Source organism: Lagopus leucura, unplaced genomic scaffold, assembly GCF_019238085.1.
Source record: "Lagopus leucura isolate 7727_CA_CO unplaced genomic scaffold, USGS_WTPT01 Super-Scaffold_100014, whole genome shotgun sequence".
NCBI lineage: Eukaryota > Metazoa > Chordata > Aves > Galliformes > Phasianidae > Lagopus > Lagopus leucura.
The window spans coordinates 2,844,635-2,871,897 of record NW_024962268.1 but is presented as its reverse complement, the minus strand read 5'-3'; the positions used below and the strand labels follow the sequence as shown (position 1 = coordinate 2,871,897).

The 27,263-nt window shown below is 39.7% G+C and overlaps 1 protein-coding gene across 1 annotated transcript in view; it reads left to right on the top strand.

Moving 5' to 3' along the window:
• Positions 1 to 1,464: 1,464 nt before the first annotated feature.
• FAM169A (family with sequence similarity 169 member A) overlaps positions 1,465 to 27,263 on the top strand; it is a 32,956-nt gene continuing 7,157 nt past the window's right edge. Inside the window, exons 1-8 of the mRNA XM_042875309.1 lie at positions 1,465 to 1,533; positions 17,555 to 17,692; positions 19,014 to 19,113; positions 20,187 to 20,272; positions 22,144 to 22,315; positions 23,800 to 23,979; positions 25,944 to 26,066; positions 26,275 to 26,372. Coding sequence (XP_042731243.1) covers positions 17,558 to 17,692; positions 19,014 to 19,113; positions 20,187 to 20,272; positions 22,144 to 22,315; positions 23,800 to 23,979; positions 25,944 to 26,066; positions 26,275 to 26,372 — 894 coding nt within the window. The 5' untranslated portion in view covers positions 1,465 to 1,533; positions 17,555 to 17,557. The remainder of the gene's footprint in view (positions 1,534 to 17,554; positions 17,693 to 19,013; positions 19,114 to 20,186; positions 20,273 to 22,143; positions 22,316 to 23,799; positions 23,980 to 25,943; positions 26,067 to 26,274; positions 26,373 to 27,263) is intronic.

Here is a 27,263-nt window from a genome sequence, read left to right as displayed (position 1 = left end):
TCACGCCTTGTTGCCACAATCAACAACTTAAGACGAATGTCTCCCAGCCTTGGTCTTGCCTCACTGCAAGATGGGCTAGGCAATTCATTAAGGTTCCTTGCAACATGACATTTCTTAGAAAGCATCAGTTGTTCTATGAGACTGGGGAAAGAAAATGTGAAATTACAGGGTAAGATGCCAGATCTCCCACCTGTACTTTATCTCCTTAATGCAAAGGTTTTACGAAAATATTTATTTCTGGGACCACATCCTTTTCCTGTGTGCAACTAATGGCTGTGATGGGACACAATTTTACTGTGTAAACAACCATGGCAACCCAAAATGCCCATCACTTCAATTCCACTGAACGTAATCTGTGAGATTCCCCACTGAACATAGTACATGCCAGTAGTGTCAGCAGTCCTTTTAGAAGGTCCAGCATGCAAAAATACCATGATATAGGAGAAATGGATACACACACAGTTAGAGTTATATGAGTACATGAAAAAGCAGTGGCATCTTCTGTCAGCTGTTCTTTAAGCCCCACACTGTAAGTTAGATTAGAGAGAAAGAAGAATGTGGGCATTTTGCACAGAGACATGAAAGAGGAAAGAAATAATAACAATAAAAAATAAACAAAATGCAGATCTATTTCTAAACATTGGTGAAGGTGACGTGTGAGGGCAATTTTTTATTGCAAGACATCTTCTTTCTCTTCTCAGAAGATTTGTAATAGCACATCCGTATCTTAAGCAAGTAAGGAGGAAAATATTTTATTACATCATGTACTGTTAAGGTTTCCTTTTGCAGTATTACACTATCTACCAAATGAACATGCTAAGAGATGGATGAAGACTAAGAATTTTCCATCCAGGACGGTAGGAATTTTAATTTATCTTGAAAGAAAAAAAAAAAAAAAAGAAAAAAAAAAGGATGTGAGATTACTTTGTCATCTTGTGTCTTATGCTATTATTTATGCTACATCATCGCAAAACAGTCACACTGTGTAAAATTTTTTTCTGCCTTTGTTCGACCGGGAAGAGCAAAATACAACCACTACAAACCAGGAGGGAGAAAACCAAGTAGCACAGACCTCGGTCCACTCGCACGGGCTGCAGGAGCCACCTTCCGCGCTCGCAGTGCCCACTGACGCGACGAACCGCGCGATTTCGCCGCTCTTCGCCCCGCGCTCCCCCCGATCCCGGACCCCGGACCCCCACGAGCCAACACACGCGCGGCCTCCTCGCTTCCACCCCGGGGCGGCGCCAGCCTCCTTTGTGCGCCGAGTCCCCGCGGAGGCGGCGGCCGGGGAACGGAGCAGGTACGTCGGAAGCCGCCATGGTGGGGCCATCAGCGCCTCGGGGCGTAGCAGCGGGAGTGCGTCACGACGAGGGGCGGGGAGCGGCGGAGGGATGATATCAGGCGCCGGGCATCAGGAGCCGGGCACGCAGGAGGTGAGCCCGCTAGCGCTGCCGGGGAGCCGTCGTCCCCGCTCATCCCTCAGCCGCGTTCTCCTCTCTCCTCCTGCCCCGCGGGAGGCCGCCCGGGGCTGAGGTGAGGCTGCTCCTGAACGGCCGACCTGCCGGAGCCCCCCGCGGCGTGCGGGCCTGCCCGGAGGGTGGGTGGACGCGCTCGGAGGCCGGGGAGGTGAGCGAGACAGGCCCGGCCCTGCCCGCGCCCCGCCGTGCCCTGCCCTGCGGGGAGTGCAGCCCGCCGGCGGCAGGTGGGCGGGCCGCGGAGGTGTCCAGGCTCCAGGTGTCCGCCGCCCCCGGCGGGCAGCGCCCGGACCCGGCCGCCTTCCAGGACCGTGGTGGGGGGGCTGAGGCCCGGGATGGGGGCGGGGGTGGCTGCGCCGGGCTCTCCCTTCGTTCGGACCGGATGCCCCTCGTCTCGGCCGGGCTGAGCCCCGCAAAGGGCGAGCCGCCCGCTGCCAAGTTCTGGGCGAGTTTTGAGGGAAGCGGCACCATTTCTTCTGGCCCGGGCCGGTCTGCGTGGTGTAGAGCCAGCCATCTTTTGTGGAAGGCGGCTATTGTACCGCTGCTGTTTGCATATTTACGCACGTATGTATGTGAGCTCTGCTGTCTGCGAGTACGTTGCGTGCGTGTGTTTGGATGTAAAAATGACTGTGTTACAACAGATGCCTTCCACAAAGATGGCTGTGTCTGTGTGAATTGTGTATGGGGATAGACTTGTAGAATGGCCCGGGTTGAAAAGGACCACAATAATCATCTAGTTCCAACTCCCCTGCTATGTGCAAGGTCACCAACCATCAGACCAGGCTGCCCAGAGCCACATCCAACCTGGGTGCACATGCATGCTCTCCCTTCCCTTTTCATACACGTGATATGTAGGGTTAAGCATTTTATTTTAAGGTAGAGTCAATTCTTCCATTGTAAAACAAGGGGAAGCATCCTGCCCAAGATGTTTGGTATAGCACTGCCATCCTATTTATGGAGGGTTAAATCTGGCCTGAGAAAGTGGGTTATTCTGGGAGCTTGGGTTAGAGCACTGGGTTTTATGTCCGTTAATGGAAAACAAAATGCATCAACCCTCTGGTTTTATATCTGAGCTGATGTTCTAGTTAGAGAACAAATTGAGAGTCATCTTTGGGTGCCATCGGCTGTGTTGTTTGTGTTATTAAAAATGAGTAATTCAAAACGCCTGCCTGTCATTTGGAGTTAGAGTCCAGTGATGCGTGGTTCCACATTCATGGAATCATTGAGGTTGGGAAAGACCACTAAGATCACCTTGTCTAACCACTAGCACATCCCCACTGTACCTACTACCCACATCCCTCAGTGCCACATCTCCATGCTTCTTGAACACCTCCAGGGTCAATGACTCCACCATTTCCCTAGGCAGCCTGTGGTGTTCTTTCTGGGCAGAAATGTTTCCCAGTAACCAACCTGAACGTCCCCTGGTGCAATGTGAAGACATTCCATCTCATCCTATTGTGTGTGTGTGTATGTGTGCACAAGTGAGAAAAAGAATTTTTTTCTGCTTGTTATGATTATTTGTGGGTACTGGGCAGCATTATTGGACCTGTTCTTGTGTGTAACATGACAGTTTTTAAGAAGAGTTAGCATAGTGTCATAATGCTCAGGGTAATAAATTTGGTGCTGTGTTGCTGCTGGAAGTCCTGCAGGAGGCTGCTGCAGATGAGTGACTGTGGTCACTCCTCTCCTTCAAACTCTTCTCTATGGGAACTTCATGCATCTTCTGTCTGATTCCTTAAACACACCAGCACTTCAATTGAAATGTGACAGACTTAACATTGATAATTTCTCACTTCTTGTCTTAAGAATGATCAATAAGCAAGTGTTTCATTGGGGCACCTATTTCTCTCTGTCCTCTGACCTATGTTCTGTCTGTGCTTTTCTGTGTGAGGTTTAAGCTTGCACATTTTAAGTTCAGGTGTTCTACCTCTTATTTCAACACCATTTTACAAACAAAAAGTCTGTTGGGATACTGAGATCTGTATTTCAGTTGCTTTCCTATCCTTCTTTCTCCAACCTGGTATTAGTTAGCATCTGCCACGTTTGGAAGTGAATGTTTCAGTGTCAGTGTTACTGATGTGAAAGATGGATGCTACTGTATTTTTTTCATTGAGATCTCTACAGCAGTGCATGTCAGGAAACACAGTACCACATTTTTGGAGTGTTTCATTGTGTGTTTCATCACTCCTTTACAGTGGGGCAGTACTCAGACAAATGATTTGTAAGAAAATATTCCTAATTTCATTCATGTGCACATCAGTGTAATGTCTCTTCATTAATTAAACATTTTATTTAAGTGTCTACTAGTTTTGCTAAGGTGACACAACTTAAAAGGGAAGCTTTACCTTCATTACTTGCGCAGACATCTTTTTCATGCAAACCAGTTTAAATAGTTGTAATAAGTAGCTATTAGAGATCAGAATCTTAACCAGTACAAGGTAGTTGGAGTTCTTTAGGTTGATGTTCAATAGTGTTTTTGTTTCTTATTTTAAATGCGAGAAAATAAATGTTTATATGAAATTCTGTAGCAGTAGAAAAGCTCATCAGAGTAGAACAGCCCTTTACGTATGTTCTTAGGTACAAGGCTTATCAATATCTCTAAATTGTACCATTCAATGAATACTGGGTACTTTTTTTAAATTAAATTTAATAAACTTCAACTTTCCTCCCAAGCTTCTGTTTCTAGTGCTTCCTGTATAGACTAAGCAATCCTGAGTGCAAAAGCCTGCTTTAATATTGTTTTCTCTACTGCATTTTTTAAAAAAAGTATGTGTTGCCTTGAGAGCTGTAAGCTGTCATCCTGACAGATATTTGTGTTTGTTTTTTGTTCTTTTTTGCTACTGCTGGCTTTTTTTTTTTTTTTTTTTTTTTTGGTGAGGGGAAAGCAGGTAGCTAAGTCAATGGAATGTGACAGCTTGTATTTATTTAGTCAGTATAAATTTAGGTGGTGTTCAGTGAGCCTGAGATTTTGAGAACTCTTTGAAATTGCTCCTAAAATATGTAAAACTTTTTCCTCAAAAAAAGTAGCAAGTTTTCAAAACTTCCCTAAAATTTCACTAAAACTTAATAAGAATTATCAGAGCTAACATATCTCTTTTGTTTTTTCAAAGTTAACTGGAAAGTCCTGTGTTCTAAATGATGTATCTACATGATATATCTCCATGTATTTAATCAATTCCTTGAGTTGCAAATCTAAAAAGATCAGATTTTTTTCTGAATTGTGTAGTAAACTGTTGTTGTGCAGCTATTCAGAGTAGCATTTAGGTTTTTAATTTTTTCTCTTGGTCCTGTATTTGATTTTCATAGTAAAATAATGTATCGTGATTTTCTTGTTATCACTGTAGATTAGGGGATATACATGTTGTCAGTGCCTCACCCTTCTCCTTACGGTTAGATGTCCTTTAGGGGCTGAGATGATTCAGTTACTCTTCCTTGTAGGCTTCATCAAAACATGTAAGGATAGTTAAAAAGCTTCTTAATTCTGTGGAATCGCTGTAGAGGAAGAATAATCAGGAAGGATGCAGTGTCCATCAAGTCAGAGTCCCTGGGGCACTGGTAGAACAACAGACCTTATTCAGAATGTGTGGGCACTGCATTGGCCAGTCCCAAGCAGGGACTGTTGATGTACTTTGAAGAATATATAACACTGCATCAGCCTGAGTTAATGTTATCCTTTCAGTATGCCAGATGGATAGGTATGAAATGTGCTTAGGTTAGCCAATACGTTGCTAGAAGATTTTTGTGTGACTCCTCTGCGGGTAGTAAGTCCTGCAGCTGTGAAGCCTTTCTCATAGCTGCTGCAGAATTAACCATCAAAATTTGTTCCAGCAAGCTTAAATGATTTGTGGATGGATAATAATTAAATTGCTGGGGTTGTCAGGAAAACCAGTAACAGCAGAAATGTTATTGCACTGCAGTGCAGGCTGCTTAGTGATGATTAACTTATCTGTGTTCATAATGCACCTGAGCTATAAAAAGAGGTAGTATCTGTGTCTCTAGCGGAGAAACAGTTACTAGTTTTGATTTGCAGATAAAAGCCTAAGTCATTCTTTCAAAAATTCAAGTGCATCCAGAACAGGATAGCTTTAGTACTGAGAGGTATGACTTAGTAATGTGGCACATATTATTGTGAGAAATGGGAAATGCGGTATGTTCCCGGGAGCATGTTATGTTCTTGGAAGTATGTTTGATGGAAGAACGGTTGATGATGGAGATAAGGACAGGATGGCACGAGGGAGGAGGCTGTGTGCATTCCTTTCTGTATTACAGACATCCTTGCTGACATTCTCAGATGTAGACCTTCAGTCTTGTAGTAACTTGTTCACCAGTAGCTAGTGAATTCATGTTAACAAATATTTGATATTACAGCTGTACCAGGCTGAACTGATTCAGGAATGGTTATACAGAGGCAGTTGTGAGGAATCAAAATGAACCAGCTGCAGGTATGAGACTGCTGGAAGCAAAGGCAAACAAATGCGTAGGAATTTGAACTATGTGGTGAGGAGTTTGCTAAATATTGGTCTTGATAGCAATAGGTATGGACAGTAGGGAGAAGTGGGTAAGACTGTGCCCTGAGCTGCTGATCATTTGTTTGGGCCCATTGGAAGGCTTAGAGAAGAGCTGATGTCTAAACAGATTCCTGAGAGTTTTGAGCAGTGGAATAATACTCTTTTGATGTTCTAGTTTTCCTTTATTCTGGAAGTAGGACTTTTACATAAACAAGAAATACTGCACCTTACTCATTTTTACTTCTAGCTGGAACAGCTTGGATGATGTCTGACTGTTTGCTAGCTTCTTAATCACAATAATATTAATTTGTGTTTGTTTTTTGAATGATTCTTTTTCAGAGGACAAAGTTTACTTCTATTTTTAATTTGTATATGCCATTTTTCCATCCTTTTGAAGATGTTTGAAGGTACAATGAAAGCAAACATACCAACAAATCCAGCTGTGAGCTGGTTTCGAGTTGGGATAGTCTATCTGTGTCGTCTTTGTACAGGTGATGAAGCATGGGTTCTCTTTTCCAGGGTTATATGAAAGTGCTTATACCTGCCATTATTGTATTTGCTAGCATATTGTCCATGGCCTGTGATGGTAACTTGACATATCTCTTCATAAAATGACTGGCATCAACCTGACATTCAGAAATGACTTCTTGGCATGTCTGTGGCTGAAAGTCCTGATTACTAGCTTTAAATGTTATTCTTAATGTCTGTAATGTTCATGTCACCTGAATTTCATGCTATCTTTCTCTGAAATAGCTTTATTTACTTTGTCTTTCTAGTCGTCTTTGTCTTCTGGTTTTCTTTAATCCCATGTGATTTTAGTAAGTGAAGTTAATTATTTTGTTCTGCATTGACAAGGCAAACATCTACGTACAGCTGAAAGCACTGGCTGCTGTAGAAGCAGGTGAATTTCAGAATTAATTCTTATCCAACACCATATTTTTTAGCTGTCTGTCACCTTCTGAAGGTAGTAGTAATAATGGTTAGAGATATCTGCTTATTTCCTGTCTGGAAATAGAGTAAATCAAAGGTCTTAAGGTAAATTAAGGTGTAAGTTCTTAGTGTTCCAAATGTGTTGTACTTACTGCAGTGCCAATTTCCAGAATTATGGTCCTCAATTTTATAGTAAATGGGCCATGTGACTGTATACTCAAACTATGAAAAGCCTCAATTCCACCTTGATCTGTGAGAAAGTTATAGGGTTGACTGATAAGAACCTGTAGTTACAGCCGTTTGTATCAGATTTACCTGTCTCACATCCTGGAATTGTGGGACATTCCCATGTTTTTACTGACCCTTTTCTACTGTATTTTCATTTGGATCACACAAGAAAAACAAGGTAAATACTGCTCTCTCAGTTATAGCACTCTTCTTCCAAATGACTTTTAAAATGGGTTGGGAGAGGGAAGCTCTGTTCTACTCGCATACAATTAAAAAAACTCACATACAATTAAAAAAAAAAAAAAAAAGGCAGGAGGTGGAATACCACTTACCATTTGCGTTTCCTGTGGCTTTTTCTGCTGAAAGTGACAGCATCTTTAGACTTTATGGCATAGTAGTTGCTCAGGCAGTTTTAATTCTTCCTCTGTTATGGAGGAGTTGATGAACATAGCTACAGTCACCGTCACGTTTGAGTTTTCATCTGGAATATTCTCAAAGCACCTATAGGGAGAGTTGCTGTTGTTTAGCTGATGAGCAGTAACTCAGACTGAATAACATGAGGCTGACCTAATCTACATGGCTTTGTCAACTGCCCCTGCATCTGGGACAGAGAAGAGGACAACACAACTCAAAGTTTTCAAAATAAAAACAAATGCATACATAGTGTTTCTGCAGTACCATTCTCACCACTAGATTAGTTATGTTGGGTTTAGAAGCCCATCAGCTGTCTAATTGTATTTGGTGTTTGTTCTAAGTGTGATCAAGAGAAGAGTTTTTGCTTCATTGATCTCATCTCTGTATATGATATAGCCAATATCAGAAGGGCTGGTTTAGCAATAGGGATTAGTATACTAGTTTAAGGACCAGTGTTTTAGTTTAGCAAAAGGCATCAGTGAGTGCTAGTTCTAAAACTTTCCAGTTTAGCTTTGCTTGGTGTGCGGGCAGCTTTGTTTTTGTCCTGCTTTTCAGGAATACTGGAGTCACAGTAGACTATTTTTATCATTGCATGCCCAGGTGCAAGGACTTTTTCCTTGGATTTCACATACATTGTTTTGGGTTATAGTGCATCAAGATAGAAAGTTGCTCATTGTGACATAACAAGCAATGGAAATATGATAAATTGGGGAAAACCAGCTGAAGGTTGGCCAAAAGTCTCTGTGATGAAGCTGAAGGAGAAATTGAGGGGGTGAAGCAGGTGGTCTTAGACCACCTTAGATGCAGTCGCGCATGCAAGGAAATTGGCATGTATCAGGGAGTTCTTGGAAGAGATTGAACATGTATGCCTGTGTATTGTATCTTTACTGTTTAAAGGTAGAACTTGAACCCTGAGAGCACACAGTTGATTTATAAAGTCACCTGGTATATATCATGAGGAATAGAGGAATGTTGGCTTTTCAACACCTCATTAGATTTTGAGTGTTTTCTTCATGAATTTTGGATGGCACTTCAAAAAATGGAGGGATGTTAGAATATGACAAGTTAGCAAGATACGTGGGCACAACATGGGAGTAGGAGGTTATCTTCTGATAGTAAGAGGCAAATAGAACTGAAAAAAATACAGAGAAGGAGGATTTTTCACTTAATATACAGAGGCACATCTTTTGAAAGAGGTACCTGGAGAAGCAGGAGGAGTGCCGAGGGACGTGAGAGGTGAGCAGTGCAAGATCAGTGCAGCTGGCTGCCTCCCAGAGGAAGGCAGGCTGTTGGTTTACAAGTGATGAGCTGTAGGAAGGCTGTTCTTTAAAAACAGAAGCTGTGTTGTATAAAGTGCAGACATAAAATCAGAGCTGAGAGAGGAGCTAGAGAACTGAAGAACAGCAACTTGAAAATGCTGAGGAATGGAAGAGAGAAAGAGGAGTGACTGGAAAGGTGGGTTGTGAGCAATTTTGTGTGGTGTTATTTTTTTGAAAACACTATGCAGATTTGTATTGTGGAGAAGAAGCTGCAGAGAAGAATGAGTGCTGAACATGAGAGCATGGGATCAGTTGCATGTCCAAGAGATGAGGATCTAGGAAGTAAAAATCCTGCTTAGCCCCACTGTTCTGTCTTACTGATATTAATGATCTTCAAGCGAAACTGGAATTGATTTAATTCTGTGTGTGGTTGTATATATTTCAAATCTGAGAGGTGGAAAAGAAATGCATGAAAGATTTCTGTAAGAAACTTCAGCTTTATTGGTTGTGACTCTTTGAAGTTGACTCAAACATAGAATTTGAACGTAGTTAGGAAAGTGTGCCAGAAAAATACTTTTGTGTATCAATTTCTGCAGACTCTGTACTGAATAAAATGCTCTTCAAGAAACCAAGTGATAATCTCATTAAATGTTCAGGAGAATGTAAATAACAGGTTAGTATTTTGTATACTGAAGCACTTAGTCTTTGATTGAATAGGCTACATAACCTAATGCCTAATTTTAATCACTTGAGGAAAACATCAACGGTGTCAGTCTGGTGCTTAATCAAGCGTCTGCTTAAGAACTTTTCCTAGCTGTGGTGGGTTTTAGAGTGTAGTTGCATAACCAAGTCTCCTAATTCTGTCCTGTGGTGTTATTTTTGACAACTGGTAAGATCCCCGTCCTATTTTCATTATTTCCTATTTTTCCTGTTTTCATGTTTCATTTGAAGCTGACCTCAGGAGTCGTGTTTACTGTAAGAGAAACTCTCATTTAATTAAAGGCACTTCTTAATATTGTTTGTATATTTTACTGTGTATATATTTTACTTGTTATATATTTTTATCTGGTTCTGCAGAAGTAGATTTTGGCAACAGTTTAGTCTTCTGTAGCTACCAGATTTTAATATTTTCATTACATGTTGTTTGTTTTTTTTTAAATATATATTTTCATTACATGTTTCATGACATGTTTTTGTTTTTTTTTTTTTAAAAAAAAAAAAGATTGCATTGTACAGAAATTAATGTACTTTGTACTTTCTTTTAAAGGAAAAACAGGCCATATGCCAGTACTTATAAATGTGAAAGACCTCTTTTTCTTCCTTAGTCAACATTTAATTCCACAAGATACTGTATGAACCCAGACAAATAAACCTTTCAGCCATAGTTCTTGCTTACCTCAACTGAAGTCATTTTATAGCAGAACTGGGGAATAGATCCTTCGTGTAGATCTCATAGTTCTATGCTATGAAAGTAAATTAAATTATGGTGGCTAATTAATGGACGGCAAAGACTGATTGTATTTACATTTAAATGAACTGCTTTCATTTCTCTGTGATAGAAAACCAGAGCTGCATAAGCTGCTTCCAGCAGATTATGGATTTTGTGGTTGACACAGTAATCCAGAGTGCTCAATGAATGTTGACAGCAGTTTTTAAATCACTGTCCTGTGCTTCCATAAGGTTTTGTTGTTGGTGGTTGGGTCTTTGTAACGTTGGGAGGTTGTTATTTAGAGTTTACTGCGGTTTCCTATCAAAATAAATGAAGTAGATGAAAATATTTTTCCTTCTACTTAGGAAAAAAAACCTCTCCAAGCCAGGGCAAATTTATCTGAGTTGGCAAGAACTTGTATTTAAAATTGACAAGACAGTTTTCTCTAAGAATTTGAACAAAACCCATGCAGCAGGAAATGATATTTATATGCGTTATTAGTATGATGCAGATGATGATTGGAAACATACTTAAGGAATATACAAAAGCAAACTTCTGGAATTAAAATCCAAGAAAGCCTTCCTTCAAATTTGTGGCTGTTGAGTGGGCAGGGTTGAAGTTGTCTGTTCAGTGTGGCGGATCAAGTAGCATATTGTTAATTCCTCAAGCCTGTAAGATTTTTTTTTTTTCCAAGAAATCCTAACTTATATTCTGTTGCTTAAAAAGCAACATCTCTTTCCTGAAATGTTGTCTTCTTGCTTCAGTCTTTGTTACACTGCAAATTAAAACGAACAGTTTTAAGGATTAGAAATAATTATAAAATTTGAAAGCTGTTAGGTTAGTAACCTAAATTGGTTGTTGTACAGACATTCCCTATGTATTTCAAACCACAGAGTTAGTAATAAGCAAGACAGATAATTGATATTTAAATCTGTATGGAGAGTACCTTAGCGCGAGTTTAAAATTTAGGTTTTTATATTACAAAAGGATGAATAACCTTTTAAGCTAATCTTTTCAGACTCTGTTGGGATAGAAATGAGTGAGAAGTCCAAATGCGCAATACGTTACAAACACCTCCCCATTCATCTTTGAAGTAAGTAATTCGGAACAAAAAAGAAGCAGAAGTGATGGGAAGGTTTTGTGTATGTTACAGCTGATAGTCTAAGCAAGAAAAAACAGCTGTGGAATGTGTTTGTTAATAGAACAGTGTGATAGTAGAACTAAACAGTTTTTATTATTTTAGTGGTAGGAATCGTGTGTTTTGTTTTTTGTTTTTTTACTATAAGCTGGAAAATTAAATACGCTACTTCTTTTTAATCGCTTTTTATTGTTATTTCAACTTTTACGTGTCTTCCACTTTCACTGACCTAGCAATTGAACGTAGCAAGATGGGAAACATAGCAAAACAGAAATGCTGCTGTGATTGAGAAGGGGATTGTCAGCTTAGTGCATCATCAGCTCTGGTGCTGGAGTAGACTCGGGACTTTCTCAATCCCATGTCTTGTTTTTTGTCTGGAGTGACAGAAGCTGCACAGGGAGATTTAGTTTGTAATTTAAGTTTCTTCTCACACTGCTGCCGGTGCAGCATGTAGATGGACTTCTGTATCAGTGTTAATGAGAGGTGTACAAGAGTCCTTGAGCAGTTCTGTGATGCAGTACTCTACTGATTGTCTAAGTACTTTAACAGGCTGCGCTGAAGTTCACTTTCTGTCAGAGTAGGCCAGAACTTTGTTACAGGAGTGAACCCACTGCATACGTGTACATTGGCTGTGGTTGGAGAAGTTGCCCTGGTTTAGCAAAAATGTTCTGCTGATCATAGCTTGAGCAGCATGATGTGTCTGGTGCTAGTTTCAAATTCTAATTTAAAGAAGAACAAATTTACCATTTTTAAATACAAATTCAGGTCTGAAGATTGATAAGTTATGCAGCAGTTAATTTAATTTTATGCATCTGTGGTCACTTGTTTTATGTTGAAAGCTTGCTAGTGGATTGTTGATTTTAAGTTGTATCGTTCAAGCATACTTCTAGTAAAGTTCTATTGGAGTATCTCATGGTGTTGGTGAAGTATTCTCACTCTGATCTTTCTGAGGTACTGATTAGTACAACTTCTTAGGTGAGGAGTCGATGCAGATCAGGTAATATGTCTTCACTTGCATTAAGTCTGCCAGAGCTGTAAATTTATCCTCATTCCTCTAAAGCCTTGGCTAGCTGCCTGACCACTTGGACTTCAGTACCACTAAGACAAAGGCACACGAAGTAGGTTTTAAACTGTATTTGTGCTCTGTTAAATAGCTGCAAGGAACAGTATAGCTTTTTGGCTTCTTATTTTTGTCATATAATGGCATTCACTACTGAAGACCTAGAGTGGGATGACTGCATCTCTTGATTTCCAGAGTCTGCTGAAATCCTGATATGGGCTGGAAGCTGTGTGGTCTGAGCCTCTGTCCTTTGTCTTCCTTCATCTTCATATGCTTCTAAGATGGCACTGGTGCTGCAGCTGTAACTGACATTTAAATCAGCTTGCAAGGCTACCTGCTTACTCTCTATCTAGAAGAAAAAAGAATTCAATCTTAATGCTTACACTAATGAAGATTTTGTGAGCTAAGAACTACCTCAATTGCACAGGAATGTGCTTTACTCATCCTGTTAAATGTGGTTTTATTGTTTGTTGAATTGATCTATTATCCTTTGTTGCTGCAGATGTTCCCAAAAAGGACGTGCCATTTCTCACGTAGTAACTTGTGTAGTGCTGAGAAAAGGAAATGTGATACAATTCCACATTAAAGCAAATATTGCTTGTGTTTGCTTATTATGTACAGTCTTTAATGCCATTATGTGAAAATATATGATTATGAAGAGTTTAAGGTTTATTTTCTTTCAGTTAACGTTAAAAGAATAACTTGCCTCATTTGGAAAAAAAAATCCTCCTCTTTCTTTCTGGTATTTATTTAATACAAATGGTTGTGATGAGTTTGGTTGCTTGAGGCTACATCGTGTGTGTGCAGTCAGGCTGATTGTTGGCTGGCCAATTGGAGTGGCACCTCATGAGCAGAGCATGATCCCTCAGCATATGATAAGGATTTGACCTGACAGTTTTACAGTAATGCTACGCGTGGAGGCTTAGAGCAACAAAAAAGGATATGGTGGACTTCATGGCTGAGACCTGTGCTGTTCCTGCTGCAGTATAGAAAAACGCATGATGCTCTTTTCAGGAAAAACAAAAAAGCTTTCCTTCCTCTTTCTCTTTCACACTTTGCTTAAGAGTCTTTGTGGACCCATCTGTACCTTGTACTTTTTTAAAGATCCTGACAATGCAATCGTGGTTTAATTTGGGGAGTTTTTTGGTTTATTACTATTGATAGTCATTTACTTTGTTTTTGGTAGGTTAGTTTGCCTTTCAAAATGCAGATGCTTGCATTTCGGATTGTTAGACCACTTTTGTATGATCTTCTGTAGATTAGCATGGGGCAATCATTTACCAGTTCTTCAGTGCTTTCAGTATGGTTTTGTAACTATATAGTTAATGATTTATTCAGGAATCTAGTGAATTGATATGTTGTGAAATATTTTAGACCTTACCAACCATATGGCAGAAGTAATACCAAAAAAAAAAAAAAAAAAATTGTGACTTTACATGTTTAATCTGTTTCATGATGCAAATAGTAAGTGATTATTAAGCAGGAATGTTGAGTTCTCTGTGACGGTTCACTCTTGAAAACTGACCTACATTCTTGTCTCTTGAAATGATATAGGATGAAAAAGTTATTAATACAGTTATTTTGGGTGAAGATGTAATTAATGTACTATACAAAAATAGAAAATAATCCAAACAGCTGAGTAGGAAGATCGTAAAATTACTCTCAAAATAATTCATTGAATTTATTAATTAGTGGAAAGCAGTTTTCGGCCTCTTTTTTTAATAAGCAAAGATATGATTGTTGCTTTAATTTTCTAAGTGATGTCTTGATCATAATTCAGATGATTACTAAATTTCTAACTACATGTTTTTTCCTTCTGGACACACACTACTTTATTATGAAACATTTCAGGAATTTTTACCTAGAGGCTTTCAGTTTTAACTTGTAACTCAAATGTTTCTTTGTCATATAAAAGCAAAAACTCTGCTCACTCATCTGTTATTCTTAGGTTTATCTAAGCAGTTTAATGATTTCTTTAATAATTCTTCTCTTCTTTCTGCCTGCAGACAGAGAATTTCCATTTTTTTCCAGCAAAGCAGCAGGAGTGTTGTGCTGTTGCAGCCAACCAGGTGATAAATCTTCATCCTACTGTGGAAGCAGTGACAGTCTCAAACCTCACGTGACGTCCTGTTCAGACTGTAGCTATTGCAATGTGTCTCTATCAAGATGGTACACTTACTAAGGGTTCTAAATTTCTTAGGTGTTTGGTGAAAGCTGTTTGCCTTTGTTTCTTGATGTTACAAAATAGCACCATTAGTGCAGTTTTGTCATGAACAGACTTGATTATAAGCTTTCATTCGCTCTTCCTGACCATCAGCCATTTAAGATGTACAGAGCTGCAGTGTCTCACCCATCAATTGGGAGATAAGTGTACCTAGTATAGGAATCTGTAAGAAGAGCAGCTGAGATGAGCAATGCTTCTGATATGGAACTCCAGTTAGGAGTTCAACGTCAGTGAAATGGATCCAGAGCTTACTGTGGAAGGAACTGAAAGCTAGGAAGAGGCTTCAAAGTGAGGCAGTTAAGTCTGTCTGACTGCCTCTGGCACTTGACCATGACTGAGAAAATTAGGATAAAACAGTTCAATTAGAAGGGCCCTCCAAGGACTGAGTCCAGCTGCCCGACCACTTCAGAACTACCTTGAAGGTCAAACACATTACTGAGGGCATTGTCCAATGTCTCTTGAGTACTGACAAGCACAGAAATCAGCCGCTTATCCATGAAGCCTGTTCTAATGTCTGACCATTCTCATGGCACAGAAATGTTTCCCAGTGCCCAGCCTGATTCTCCCCTGTCAGCTCTGTGCTATTCCCAGTCTACTGTCAGTTCCCAGGAGGAGAGTCTGGCACCACTGCTGCTTCCCCTCCTCATGGAGCTGCAGGGAGCACTGAGGTCCTCTCAGCCTCCTCTTCCCCAGGCTAGGCAGCACGAGTGTCCTCAGCCTCCTTACAGGATGTGCCTTCCTGCCCTGTTGCCAGCTATGTTCCTTCCTGGATGCTTCAAGTTTCCCAAAATGCATTTTGATGGTTAATTCTGCAGCAGCTATGAGAGGCTTCACAGCTGCAGGACTTACTACCCGCAGAGGAGTCACACAAAAATCTTCTAGCAACGTATTGGCTAACCTAAGCACATTTCATACCTATCCATCTGGCATATTGAAAGGCTAACATTAACTCAGACTGATGCAGCATTATATATTCTTCAAAGCTCAACAGTTCCTGCTTGGGACTGTATGCCAGTGCAGTGGCCACAACTTCTGAATGAGGTCTGTTGTTCTAGCAGTGCCTCAGGGACTCTGATTTGATGGATGCATTAACATCCTTTTTATCATACAATGTAAGTATGAGGTTGCGCCAATGCGAAGTATAGCTGGAGAATTCTCTCTTTTGACAATCTGGCTGTGCTTTGTTAATGCACTTAGTGTGGGGGAGCTGTCTGCAAGGCCCCTCATACCTCTGGTGAAGTAAAGCCCACCCCAGTTCAGTGTCAGTCAGCAAACTTGCTGAGGGTGCACTCTCCTGCACCCAAATCACTGACAGAAATGTGGAATGGAACAGGCCCTGGAATTGAGCCCTGGGGAATGCTGCTGGTGCCTGGCTTCCAGCTGGGTGTAAATTGTGAGTTTAAAATGTGTGTTAAAACATTGTTGGTGTGTTTGTATCTGCTAGCCCTGAGAAGATCGCTTGATGAATGGTTCCTCCAGAAGAGATTAAACCCATGAATTGGTGCTAGTTTGTAGTTCAGGGAGTTTGAGCTCTAACATGAAAGGAGCTCCTGGTGGGTCTGTGTATAGTTGTGTAGACCTGGAAAGACTTTAAAAGAGGAAAATTCAGTGTTTTTCAGGTGTTCACATTCATTTCAATCTGAAATCACTTCAACAAGATCTTGAAGAGTATTCAAGGAGTTCTTGCTCCTGTGGTGTCAGTGCTTTAGTTCTTACCTTGTCACCTCCCTGAAATGTCCTGTTAGTCTGTTGGGGGGGGCTCTGATTTTTAACTAGCTTGTAGCATATCCTGTTCACAGTTGAAATATTCTGGAAATAGCCAGCTGCTAGCCAGTCTGGGCGGCCAGTTATGTAGGGAAGTTCTGCATAACAAATCAACTTCTTCAGATAATTAAATGCGAGCTCTCCAAAGTAAATCAGCTGCTTCTTCCTCTTGTTATTTTTGAGCTGCTTACTTTGAAACCATCTGGACACTTGTTGCTGTGTTGTTGTTGTGTGGCTTCAGTAACATAGGTTAGGAGGAAGACAACTGTGCAGCTCTGCCCATGGCTCTGGCCTGTCTCCTGATAGCAGCTGGGCCGTCCATCCATGCACTGCTCTTGCAGGAGGTGCAGAGTGGCATGTGGCTTGCAGCTGGAGTTACTTGCACTGAAGGGTATAACAAAGAGTTGGGAAGGACTTTTCATAAGTGCTGATGTGAAAGGAGGTGCTAACAGAAGTGTTGGAGGGAGATGCTGGCTGGCACAAGCTAGCCAGCAAGTGTTGAAGATATTGGTAAGTTTCTCTGATGTTTAGATTCTGTTGTCTTGAATTTCAAGTCAGAAGTGATGGGTGTGAAGGAGGCCTGGTGAGAAGTGAGTCTTGAGGTGAATGACACACCTCAGAATGAAAGAATGGACTTGTCACATTTCTGCCTGCTTGTCCCATACCAACAGACTGAAGCCTTCCTCTTCCGCTTATTGAGCACTGTTTGGGCTCATGAGCTCTTCACAGACTGGATGTTAATAGGCACCATCCTAATTAACATGCCGGAATCTTTTCTCCCCTCTGGCTTGAATGTGAAAGATATGGTTATACTTTGCGCCGTTGAAATGACACGTAAGTACTGTGGAGAGGGGTAGGGGTGAGGAAGAAGAGGCAAAACTAAGTTTGTTTTTGAAGACATCAGTGTCTTTATTAACCTAGGCTGTACTTGTTTGGAAAACTAAACTGTATAGCCAAGGTTAAGTCATGCTCGGTGCTTGATTTGAACAGTCTCTTCAGACAGCAGCCAAGGAGAATATACCTATCTTAGTTTTTAATTTTTCATAGCTATGAGTAATAGACTATGCATTGTTTCCCTCAAACTATCTCCAGTGATAGGTTTTCTTTTTTTTTTTTTTTTTCAAGATAATGGCATTCCCTGTGGATATGTTGAATGGCTACACTCATGAAGACTTGGAGAGCTCTGCAGAGGACTACTTGTCTGAACTTCGTTGCGGGGATCCAAATCAGCCTGAGTTCTTATCCCTGTCAGACCACAGCAAAGTAAGAATGAGCAAATAACTTAGTCCTAATTCTCTTGATACATCTGTGGATTTAAAATACTTAAAAATACCTGTCTTATAACTGTTGAATTATATCAGTATTTAAGCATCGTTTTTTCTAAATTTCTATTTGTTTTATTCTGTAATTGCAATAAATCTGGGTGTTAATATTTACTGATTCTAGGCAATGTATCTATATGCATAGTTAAGGGATTCATGATTTACTGAAACTAAATGCCTCGGTCTGCATCTCTTCCAGTGATCTTCGTGGCATCTCTTCCAGTGATCTTCATTGCAGAATTCAATTGTTGATTAATAAATGTCACTGATTTCAGAAGTGATTATTTTCTTTTTATGAAAAATGTTCACTGCAGTTGTTAGGAATTCTGGCAGAGGCTGACAATGTCATTTTGTATTTTAAACACTTAACCCTTGAATGATGTTGATTCTATTTAGATGAACATTTCTAGTAGTACCAATAAAAACAGCAGCATGTAGCTAGCTTTAATGAAAGATGAGATTGCTGAGAGGATTCTATATAAGATTAAAAGGTTAATGCTGAAGGCTCCATTGCAGTTGCAGTCTTGGGTACTTTCCTGTATTTCTGCAGGTGCTGTATTTGTCTGTGTTAATGTCATGGTTAGTGATACAGCATATTATAATCCTTTTCAAATTGTTTTCTAGAAAAGAAAGTCTATTTAACACAGCATTAACTTCTGTCTAGTCTTTGTTAACAAAATACTGAAAACGTGAATATAAATAGCAAAACGCATTTTCAAAAAGGTATCAGCTCCCCTAAGATTGATTTATTTGACCATTCTTATGTTGTTGCTGAGGGGAAAATCAAGCAGGCAAACCTGAGATTCCTAAAGGTGTGCAATTTTAGTGAAGAAGATGCTTTTGAATCAAGCCTTTCTACCTTGGTACATCAGGGCTCATGTTAACAAACAGCAGTTCAGCTGTGCCAGATTGTTTTTGTGCCTACCTGCCTGCTTTGTTCTTCTGTTGGCTTTCGGAGCTTACATAGCTGGAGCAGATAAAGACCCTTTACTGCAGTTGTGCATAGTAAGCTGCAATCAGCAAAGAGCTGTAACAGTATAAATTACTGTGGCTGAATCTGCAGAACTTGAGTTTGAGCTTTTTGTGATGTAATCTTTCTAGGAAGAATGTCTGAAGTGATGGCTGGGATCTGATGCTTCTCTTTTATAATTAGCCATTAAGCACTTGGTTTTCAGCATTAATCTTGCTAAACCATTCTCTGTGTATTTTACTAATGTTGTATTAGTAAGAGTCTATTGAAGTATTGTGCTCTCTTGTTTCAGATTCCTATTAGCTTGTCAACTGTGGGCTTTGTTCCTCTTTATGGTGGAGAGCAGACACACAAAGTTCTTGCTTTGTTTGCACCAGAGGACTCTCTCACAGGTTTCATTTTAAGATTCTAATCCGTGTTGTTTCTTTTTCTGTGATGAATACATGTAACCAGCCCCTTGCTCATTCCACACTAGCATAGCTTATAACTTTGCGACTTCTGTATTAGTTGTTTACTGCCTACTTGTTCCTATACTATTCTTGTTGTTGTGAATTCATGTACACAAGTGATTGAACTTTGCCTGCTAATTAGAGTAAGGCTGGACTTGTTGAATACACAGTATGTGTAGCATAATAACACAATACTCATCTGAATCAAAGTACAATATGTGTTTCTTGATTAGTTGGATTTACACATCACCTCTCCAAATAATTTGTTGAGTATTCATAAATCCATTAATTTGCTGATGAACTTAGAAGCTTTTGATTAGAAGTGATTAATCAGTACCATTTGTGAATTTGTCTTTACCTTCAGTTTCTGACGTAGTTTGGCTAAGATAACATCTCACTGATATATAAATATATATTTTTTTTCCTCACTTTTCCTTGTGTTTTTTTTGCCTTTTCTCCCTTACAGTCCTCCATATAATACTAGGTATATGATATCCAAGTGTGCCATAAATGCTAGTAGAGCAAACTCTTCCTAAACGCTAATCATTTGGCCTTCTTACATTCATGTGACTCTCTAGAACAGTATCTATATCCATTCAGTATCTATAACCATTCACAACTCAGAAATAAAGTATGGGCACACACTGTACTCCTCTTGGCAGGCCAAGATTGTGATGAAAAGAGGTAATAGAGTACAGTGGTGAAGGACAGCATTTATGTCTGAAAAGCAGTTTCTGTATGTTATAGTGTACAAAATTTGCATCTAATTTTACTGCTTTTGCTTTTAAAGCAAGATTTTAATGGGACAGTTGCGTAAGGGGTGGGGACGAGGGGGATGCGTCACACCAGGAATATTGTGCTAAGGTAGTGAAAGTTGCATTTAATCTAGTGCGAAGTAGTAGATGTTTACTTTGATTACTATACTGGTATTCCTGATTGTTTGACAGCTATAATGAATATCTTCTTTTGGAATGATAAGAATCACTAACGTTTTTTTCCCTGTTGACTCTCTCAAGCTGTAGCCCTGTTTCTTGCTTACCAGTGGTGGTCGATTGATGACATTTTGAGAACATCTGTTTCTTCTAGAGAGGGGCTTCAGCAGGTAAAGTTCTATGGTGTTTACCTAGCACTTGTTTCTATCCTTCAACATAATGGAATGTGATGGCAACTAACTACTGTCTGAGATAGTACACTCTTTTACTCTATTCAGAAATGAGTTAGCTATCTTACGTAAGAAAACAAGGGAGAAAGGAGTAGGCACTAGTGGGAAGAGAATTTTCTAGTGAAAGTGCTTACAGAGCACTTCAGTGCATTAAGTACGTATGCAGGGTATTTCCATGTTAGTGGTGCTAGGACATCATTAAGTGGAATGCGTTGTAAAGAGTGTGGCCAGTAGGTTGAGGGAGGTGAACTTCCTTTCTCTACTCTGTGCTATCAAGACCGCATCTGGAGTACTATATCCAGTTCTGGGCTCTCCAGTTTAAAAAAAGAAAAATTACATAGAAAGAGTCCAATGGAGCACTACAAAGATGATTAGGAGCCTGAAGGATCTCCCATATGAGGATAGGCTGAGAGACCTGGATGCATTCAGCCTGGAGAAGACTGAGAGGTGACTTTAAATACTTTTAAAAATATCTGAAGTACTGGACCCAAACGAATGGTATCAGATTCTTGTCCTGTTGCTGCAGAGCACTGAAAAGAGGCAATGGGCAAAATAAATTCTTTACTTTGAGGGTGATAGAGCACTGGAACAGGCTGCCCGTGGAGTTTGTGAAATCGCTTTCTCTGCAGATATTCAATACCCACCTGGATGCTTTCCTGTGTTGGATTCGATAGTCTCCAGAGATCCCTTCCAACACCTATGATTCTATGAAATGTTTTTTCCTTACTCTTCAGAATGCAGTGTATTTGGTTATACTGGAACATCTTACTGTGGTGCACTGTGTTACAGGAATACATATCAGTCTTATTGGGAAACTGGTAAAGTAAAATATTGAAAGGAACCTGTTTGATAGAGAAGCATTGGAGCTAGTGTTTTGCAGTAGGCAACACATGGGGCTTGGGAAAACAAGTTGTTTGGTATCTGCTTTTTTTGTTCATTGAACTTTGTCAAGACTACTGACTTGTGTATCATAGTTATACAGATTTTTTTTTCCTGAAACTGGAAACCTCTGTCTTTCCAGGAACTTCATTTTTACCTGCAGGTGGAATTTGGGCAGTTTTTGGATCTTGTATTAGATTTACTCTAGATAATTTGGTATGTTGCACTGTTTTTTGTGTTCTCCATAAGTGTAGGATGGTGTGCAACAAGAAAAGCTGAATCTCTAGAGGTGGGATAGCTGAAACTTCAGGCATTGGGAAGGGAACACAGTTCGTTCTTCCTTTACTGTGGTTAGGATAATAGTAAATTTAAATCACTTTTGTGAGAGAAACCCTGCGGGACGAGAAAACGGAATTGAGTTTCTTGTTTTGTCCCACAGAAAATGCTGCAACTGGTTTTTCCACTGCATTGCACCCGGTTGCCTACCACTTGTGTCAGCAGTGATTGAGTGTGCTAAATCCTGCTGCCCAGTGTATTTTGTCGTACCACCTCAGGATTTCAGTTACCTGCTAGCCTGGGAAATCTGAGCCTGTAATGCTATTGTGGCGACAACAGTTTTCAGTTAAAATGTTCCCCATCTCACACACACCCTGGTACTTCTCTCAGCTTTTATCCACTGGATTGGGATTAACACTGACATTGACAATGGATTGGGATTGACTTGTTGTGAAAGATACTTGATCTGTGGTAGTGCTTTATACTTAACTTGCTATGGCATGGAAGTACATCCAAGCTCTCAAACCTAGGAGCTCTTACTGCTTGTCTTCACTCCATTTACAGATTTGTTAGCTGGCAAGTTTGAAGAATAAAAAATCTGCTGTGTATCACCTGAATTGATCACTCTTCTGAAATGTTATTCTGTATTTCTTTAGGTGAATTCTGTGGGGGAGAGGGTAGTTCTGTATGTTCTGAATCGAATTATCTATCGCAAAAATGAAATGGAGAGAAACGAGACCCCATTCCTTTGTCACAGCAGTGATGACTATGCTAAGATCATGTGGAGAAAAGGAGAGGCTGTTGGGTTCTATTCTGTTAAACCTGCAGGTAAAACACTTATGAACTGTGGGATCTAGGGGAAAATGGGGATTGGAGATAAGGAGGTTATTTGGAAAAATAGCCTTGGGAGCCTTGCAGGTCTAGTGAGTTGGTGTTCTCCTGAAGTCAAGAAAAGCCAGATTGCAGTTAAAATTTCTTGCTAGTTGCTCTTAGTTAATTTTTAATTTTTTTTTTTTCATGTTCTACAAAATACATTGAAAGCCATAGAATATTTGTATATTTGAGAGGTATATTTGAGAGATTTATGTTCTTTGTAGAGTACTTACTTTTGGACCGTACATCTAGGATTGTTTGAAATGTGATACTGGGTTAAGAAAAAAGAAACCTGAAAATTCATTTATCTGAAAGTGGCTTCCTATTCTACAATCACTTAAATGTTTTATAGCATTGCAGCATAAAAGCTTTGCTCACAGACATGAGATTCAGCTATGCTTGATGGTAAGAAAGGTATTTTCTTCTTTCTACATGTGTATTGCTTCAGAGTCTACAGTTCAGCTACAGGTTTATGTCATTTATATTATGGATTTCCATGTAGTTTTTCCTGTTTTTCTAAAAATTAGAATTTATTTCTAGTTGATTTAGACTTCACTATGTTTTTGAATTTTTTGGAAATAACATTTGGTGATTAAATAGATTAATTCCTCCATCTGACATTCATACTGTATTTCTAGCAGTTTGCAAATACTGTATTAAACTGTCTGAGTTGACATATTGACATTTCTGGTACAGCATGAACCACAGGAAAACAACCAGCTTTGACTGTCTGTTACCTTTCTCTGATACATTTTTTTTGTTTGTCTTATTAAAGAAATGAAGCATTGTGTAATTGGTGTATGTCTTGGGATCTTCTTAATGTCAAAATTGCTGTTGTGTGATGGTCACAAAATGATATTTGCATTGCTGTGCTCTTTATTTTCACCTTATCAAGGTGAAAGTTAAAATAGTACTTTGAGGCTAGAATGGAAATAGTTGTACATGTGGTATTGTTTTACTATACTTATGATTCTCTGCCACTTAGTTTGAGCCAAGTCAGCAAAGAAAGCTAATTTTTCTAGGTGTTACCAGTATTTCACCTACATTTGATTCTATGTTGTACTTTCAAAGTGAGGAGCCCATGTGGAGATCTTTAGATACAGGTGGTTAGGAAAGAGTATTGGAGCTTGACAAGTTTGCCAGAGGGCATCTGACTGATAGAACTATCTGTCCTCATTTTTAGAATGAAGCACATTTGTTAGTCTCAAGTATATCTTACAGGCAACCATATGCTTCTCTGCTTCTCTCTCTTTCCTTATTAGAGGAAAGGGTTGTGGTTTTTCATTTTTGTTTTCTGCTTGTTTGTTTTTTCTCTTGCTTTTGATGTGGTTCGCAGTGACTGGTAAAATGAGGTCTTTAAGTCCTTATCTAGATACTCTAAAAATACTCTAAAAATCTACTGAAATAATTATGGATATTTTTTGTTTCTATTAATTCAGGAGCTGCTTTAAGCCCGTACCATACTCACTGTTACCAGCTACCAGTGCTGGACACAATGTTTGTAAGAAAGAAGTGTCGTGGGAAAGACCTGGGGCTCATGATGTTAGAAGACTTTGTGGAATCTTTTACTGAAGCCACTCTTGGTCTACGGTATCCACTGTCATCTTTCATGTACAAAGGCAAGTCCTTTGATTTATTATTCTGATCTTCTTTGTGCTTTCTTCACATCACATGATTGCATTCAAGCTGTGTATTTATGGCCACATGCTCAGTTTGTGTGGAATGTTCTGCTCTTCACTGAAGGCTGAAAATCTTGATTTGTAAAATATTGCAGAGTATTTTCTGATTAGAGTTTAATCCTCTGTGTGAGGTTAAATTACTGGATTTCTGTTGACTTTATGCCACAGCTATGCAGATTACAGCTGTATTCCTTCCACAGTGGGCTAAGTTGTTCTGGGTATGATCTCCCTACATGTATCTTCTTTGTACCATCTTTTTCGTACTTGCTTGAAAGTTTCACAAGGTCATTTAATTCATTCTTTCTCAGATTGTCCTGTCAGATGAGCGTACTAGGCTGTTTAACTTAAATGCACAAAGGAAAAAAAAATGTGCAAGGAAACCACTTTTGGCTTTTTCATTGATGTCCCTAAGAAACACATTCGGGAAACAGTGTTGCTTGGGACTATTCAGGGAAGTTTTTCCTTTGTCCATTTTCTCAGGGCTTGTCTTATTTTCTGTATATCTGCCAGGCTTATTTTGCTTATTTCTGTTAACATTTTCATCTGGCCTTCCTACTTAGCCTCTGGAAACTTTCTGCTTCTCTAACTACTGCTTTTTGCTGTTGGATCTGGCTGGAGAATTTTTTTTTTTCTCCTGCTAGGTTTGGCCAACAAATTTTACTGAATATAATTTAACGGCTAATCCGTTTCCCTGTTGGAGCAGTCATGGAGTGACTGTGTTGGTGGGTAAGAGAAGAACAGCTGATACCACTTTTCTTAACTTTTGTAAAGGCATTTCACATGGTCCCCTGCAAGGTCCTTGTCTCTAAACTGGGGAGAGAGAGATTTGGTTGGATTATTCATTGGTTAAGGAATTGGCTTTATGGCTGTATTCAAGTAATTGCATTCCACAACTCAGTTTCCATGTGGAGACCAAGATGCCTCTCTGGGGTTAGTGCTGGGACCAGTACTGTTTAATATCCTTAATGACATAAACAGTGGGATTGAGTGCACTCTCTGCAAGATTTTGGATGATGCCAAGCTGAGTGGTGCAGTTGATAGACTAGAGGAAATAGATGCTGTCCAGAGGGACCTTGACACTCCTGAGAGTGGTATGTGTGGGCTTCATGAAGTTCAACATGGCTCCATCTGTGTCTGGACAATCCCAAAGATGAAAAAAGGGTAGGTGGTGAATGGATTGAGAGTAGTTCTGTGAAGAAGGATTTGAGAGTGCTGGTGAATGTGTAGTAGCACAACATATGAGCTTGGTGGGTACACTTGTAGTTCAGGAAACCAACAGGAGGCAGAGATGTGCATTAGAAGAGGCATGCCTAGCATCAGAAGGGCATTATACTTGTTACAATGGATTCAGATAAGGGCCTGCAAAAAAAGGCTGAGGGAGGCTTGTTCAGCCTGGAGAAGGGGAGGGCACAGAGGAGACCTTATTGCAGCCTTTCAAAACTTAAGAGGGGCTTATGAAACAGATGGATAGAGAATTTTTACAAGGACCTGCACAGGCAGGGCAGTGTGTACTTTCTACTGAAAGGGAGTAGACGCAAGTTAGATATAAGGAAGAAATTCTTTACTCAGAGGGTGGTGAGGCACTGGAACAAGCTGCCCAGAGAAACTTGTCATTAGCAGGGACAGTGAGAAATTAAATTATAAAGCTCTGAAGAGGGTGCTTTGAGAAGAAGGGGGGAAAAAGCCCTTCAAATTTTATTTTCAGCTGATGATAGTAACAGAAAGCAAGGAAATTATGTTTGTTTAGACTATGCTGTTTTGTCAAGCAGTTCTTTCTGTGATGATTTGTGTCTGATGGAAGACTGCAAATTAACTTATTTCAGATAAACCTCAAAACTGGAGGTAAGAATGAGTATATACTGTTTCTAATAGTGTTTTGTTTGTGTTTTTTTTTTTCTTCTCAGCTTGTAAGCACTATTTTGAGAAGTACCCTGGGGATAATGACCTTTTGTGCGAAGTGGAAGGAGCTGGATTTTGGTTCCAGAGAAAATCCATTGCCACTGTATTGCGAAGGGAAGAACTCATAAGTATGGATGATTTTTTTGTTGTTGTTGTTCCCTTACGGTTTATGAAAGTTGTATTGGCTTGACAGTGACTTCTGTGAATGTTGCCTATGGAGACTGGTAGAAAGACTTATTTGCTGATCTGGTATCATATTAGAAGTGGTTAATTGATACATGAAGATACTATAACTGTCCTTTTTTCCCCATTGTCACTAAATGTTTTTATTAACAGAGGGATCTCAGAAAGCAAGTGTGAGTTTCCAGTCAGTGGATCATTTTTGGCAATCTGCAGCGAATGAACTGAAGACTGAGCCAGAAACACAGCTAAGTGTAGGTACACATGCAGTTTCCACTTTACTAATAAAGCTTGAATTATAAGAGACTTCCATAATCACATCATATACTACCTCTAATTACCAGTTCTTCATGGTCAGAAAATGTTTTTAACCTCTACAAAAGAACAAATTTCTGAACTTAATGAAGGATTTTAGCAAATTAATGCATGTAATCCAACTGAATGCTATGCATGTTTGATATTTGTTTCAAGTTCTTGAAGAGCAGTCTTTGGTTTTGCAGGCAACCTAACCTTTCCATGCCTGTGTTCCAGCCCTCTGTTCTTCATGGCACTCTGGACCCACTCCAACAGCTCCGTGCTGTTGTCTGTTTCAGAATTTAATTGGTTCACATCTCCATTATAAAAGACAAGTGCTTTAGTTACTTTTTGCATGAAAGTTGTCTTCCACTAATGTGACAAACTAACTTGGGATGAAAAATGCCCCCTTGGTTGTGGGGAGAAGGAGGTCCTCACTTTTTTCTGCTGATGAGCGTAGGGAGGTCTGTGTTACAAGTATTTGCATAATAGTTGGGGTTGTCACTTTCTAGTGATTTAGAAGGGGAGAGTGTTTCAACTGACTCTGAAGATTAAACTGTCTAGAAAGACTGTTGAACAAAGGAATCACAACAGGAGTGGAGAGAATGAGGAAAATTGTTTATAAAGTTCACATTCACATCACAGTTCAATACAGTTGATAGTGTTCATTTGCAATTCTGGGCTGCAAATTATCTGTATAGGAGGACTGCGACTTCCTGCAAAGAAGTGACATTCTTAATCTCTGTATGGTCAGAAGCAATAACTCATACTTGTCTTTGATATGTATGCTGGTTTTCAGGCTATAACACTCTTGAGCATCATCACTGATGATCACTGATGATTATTTCACC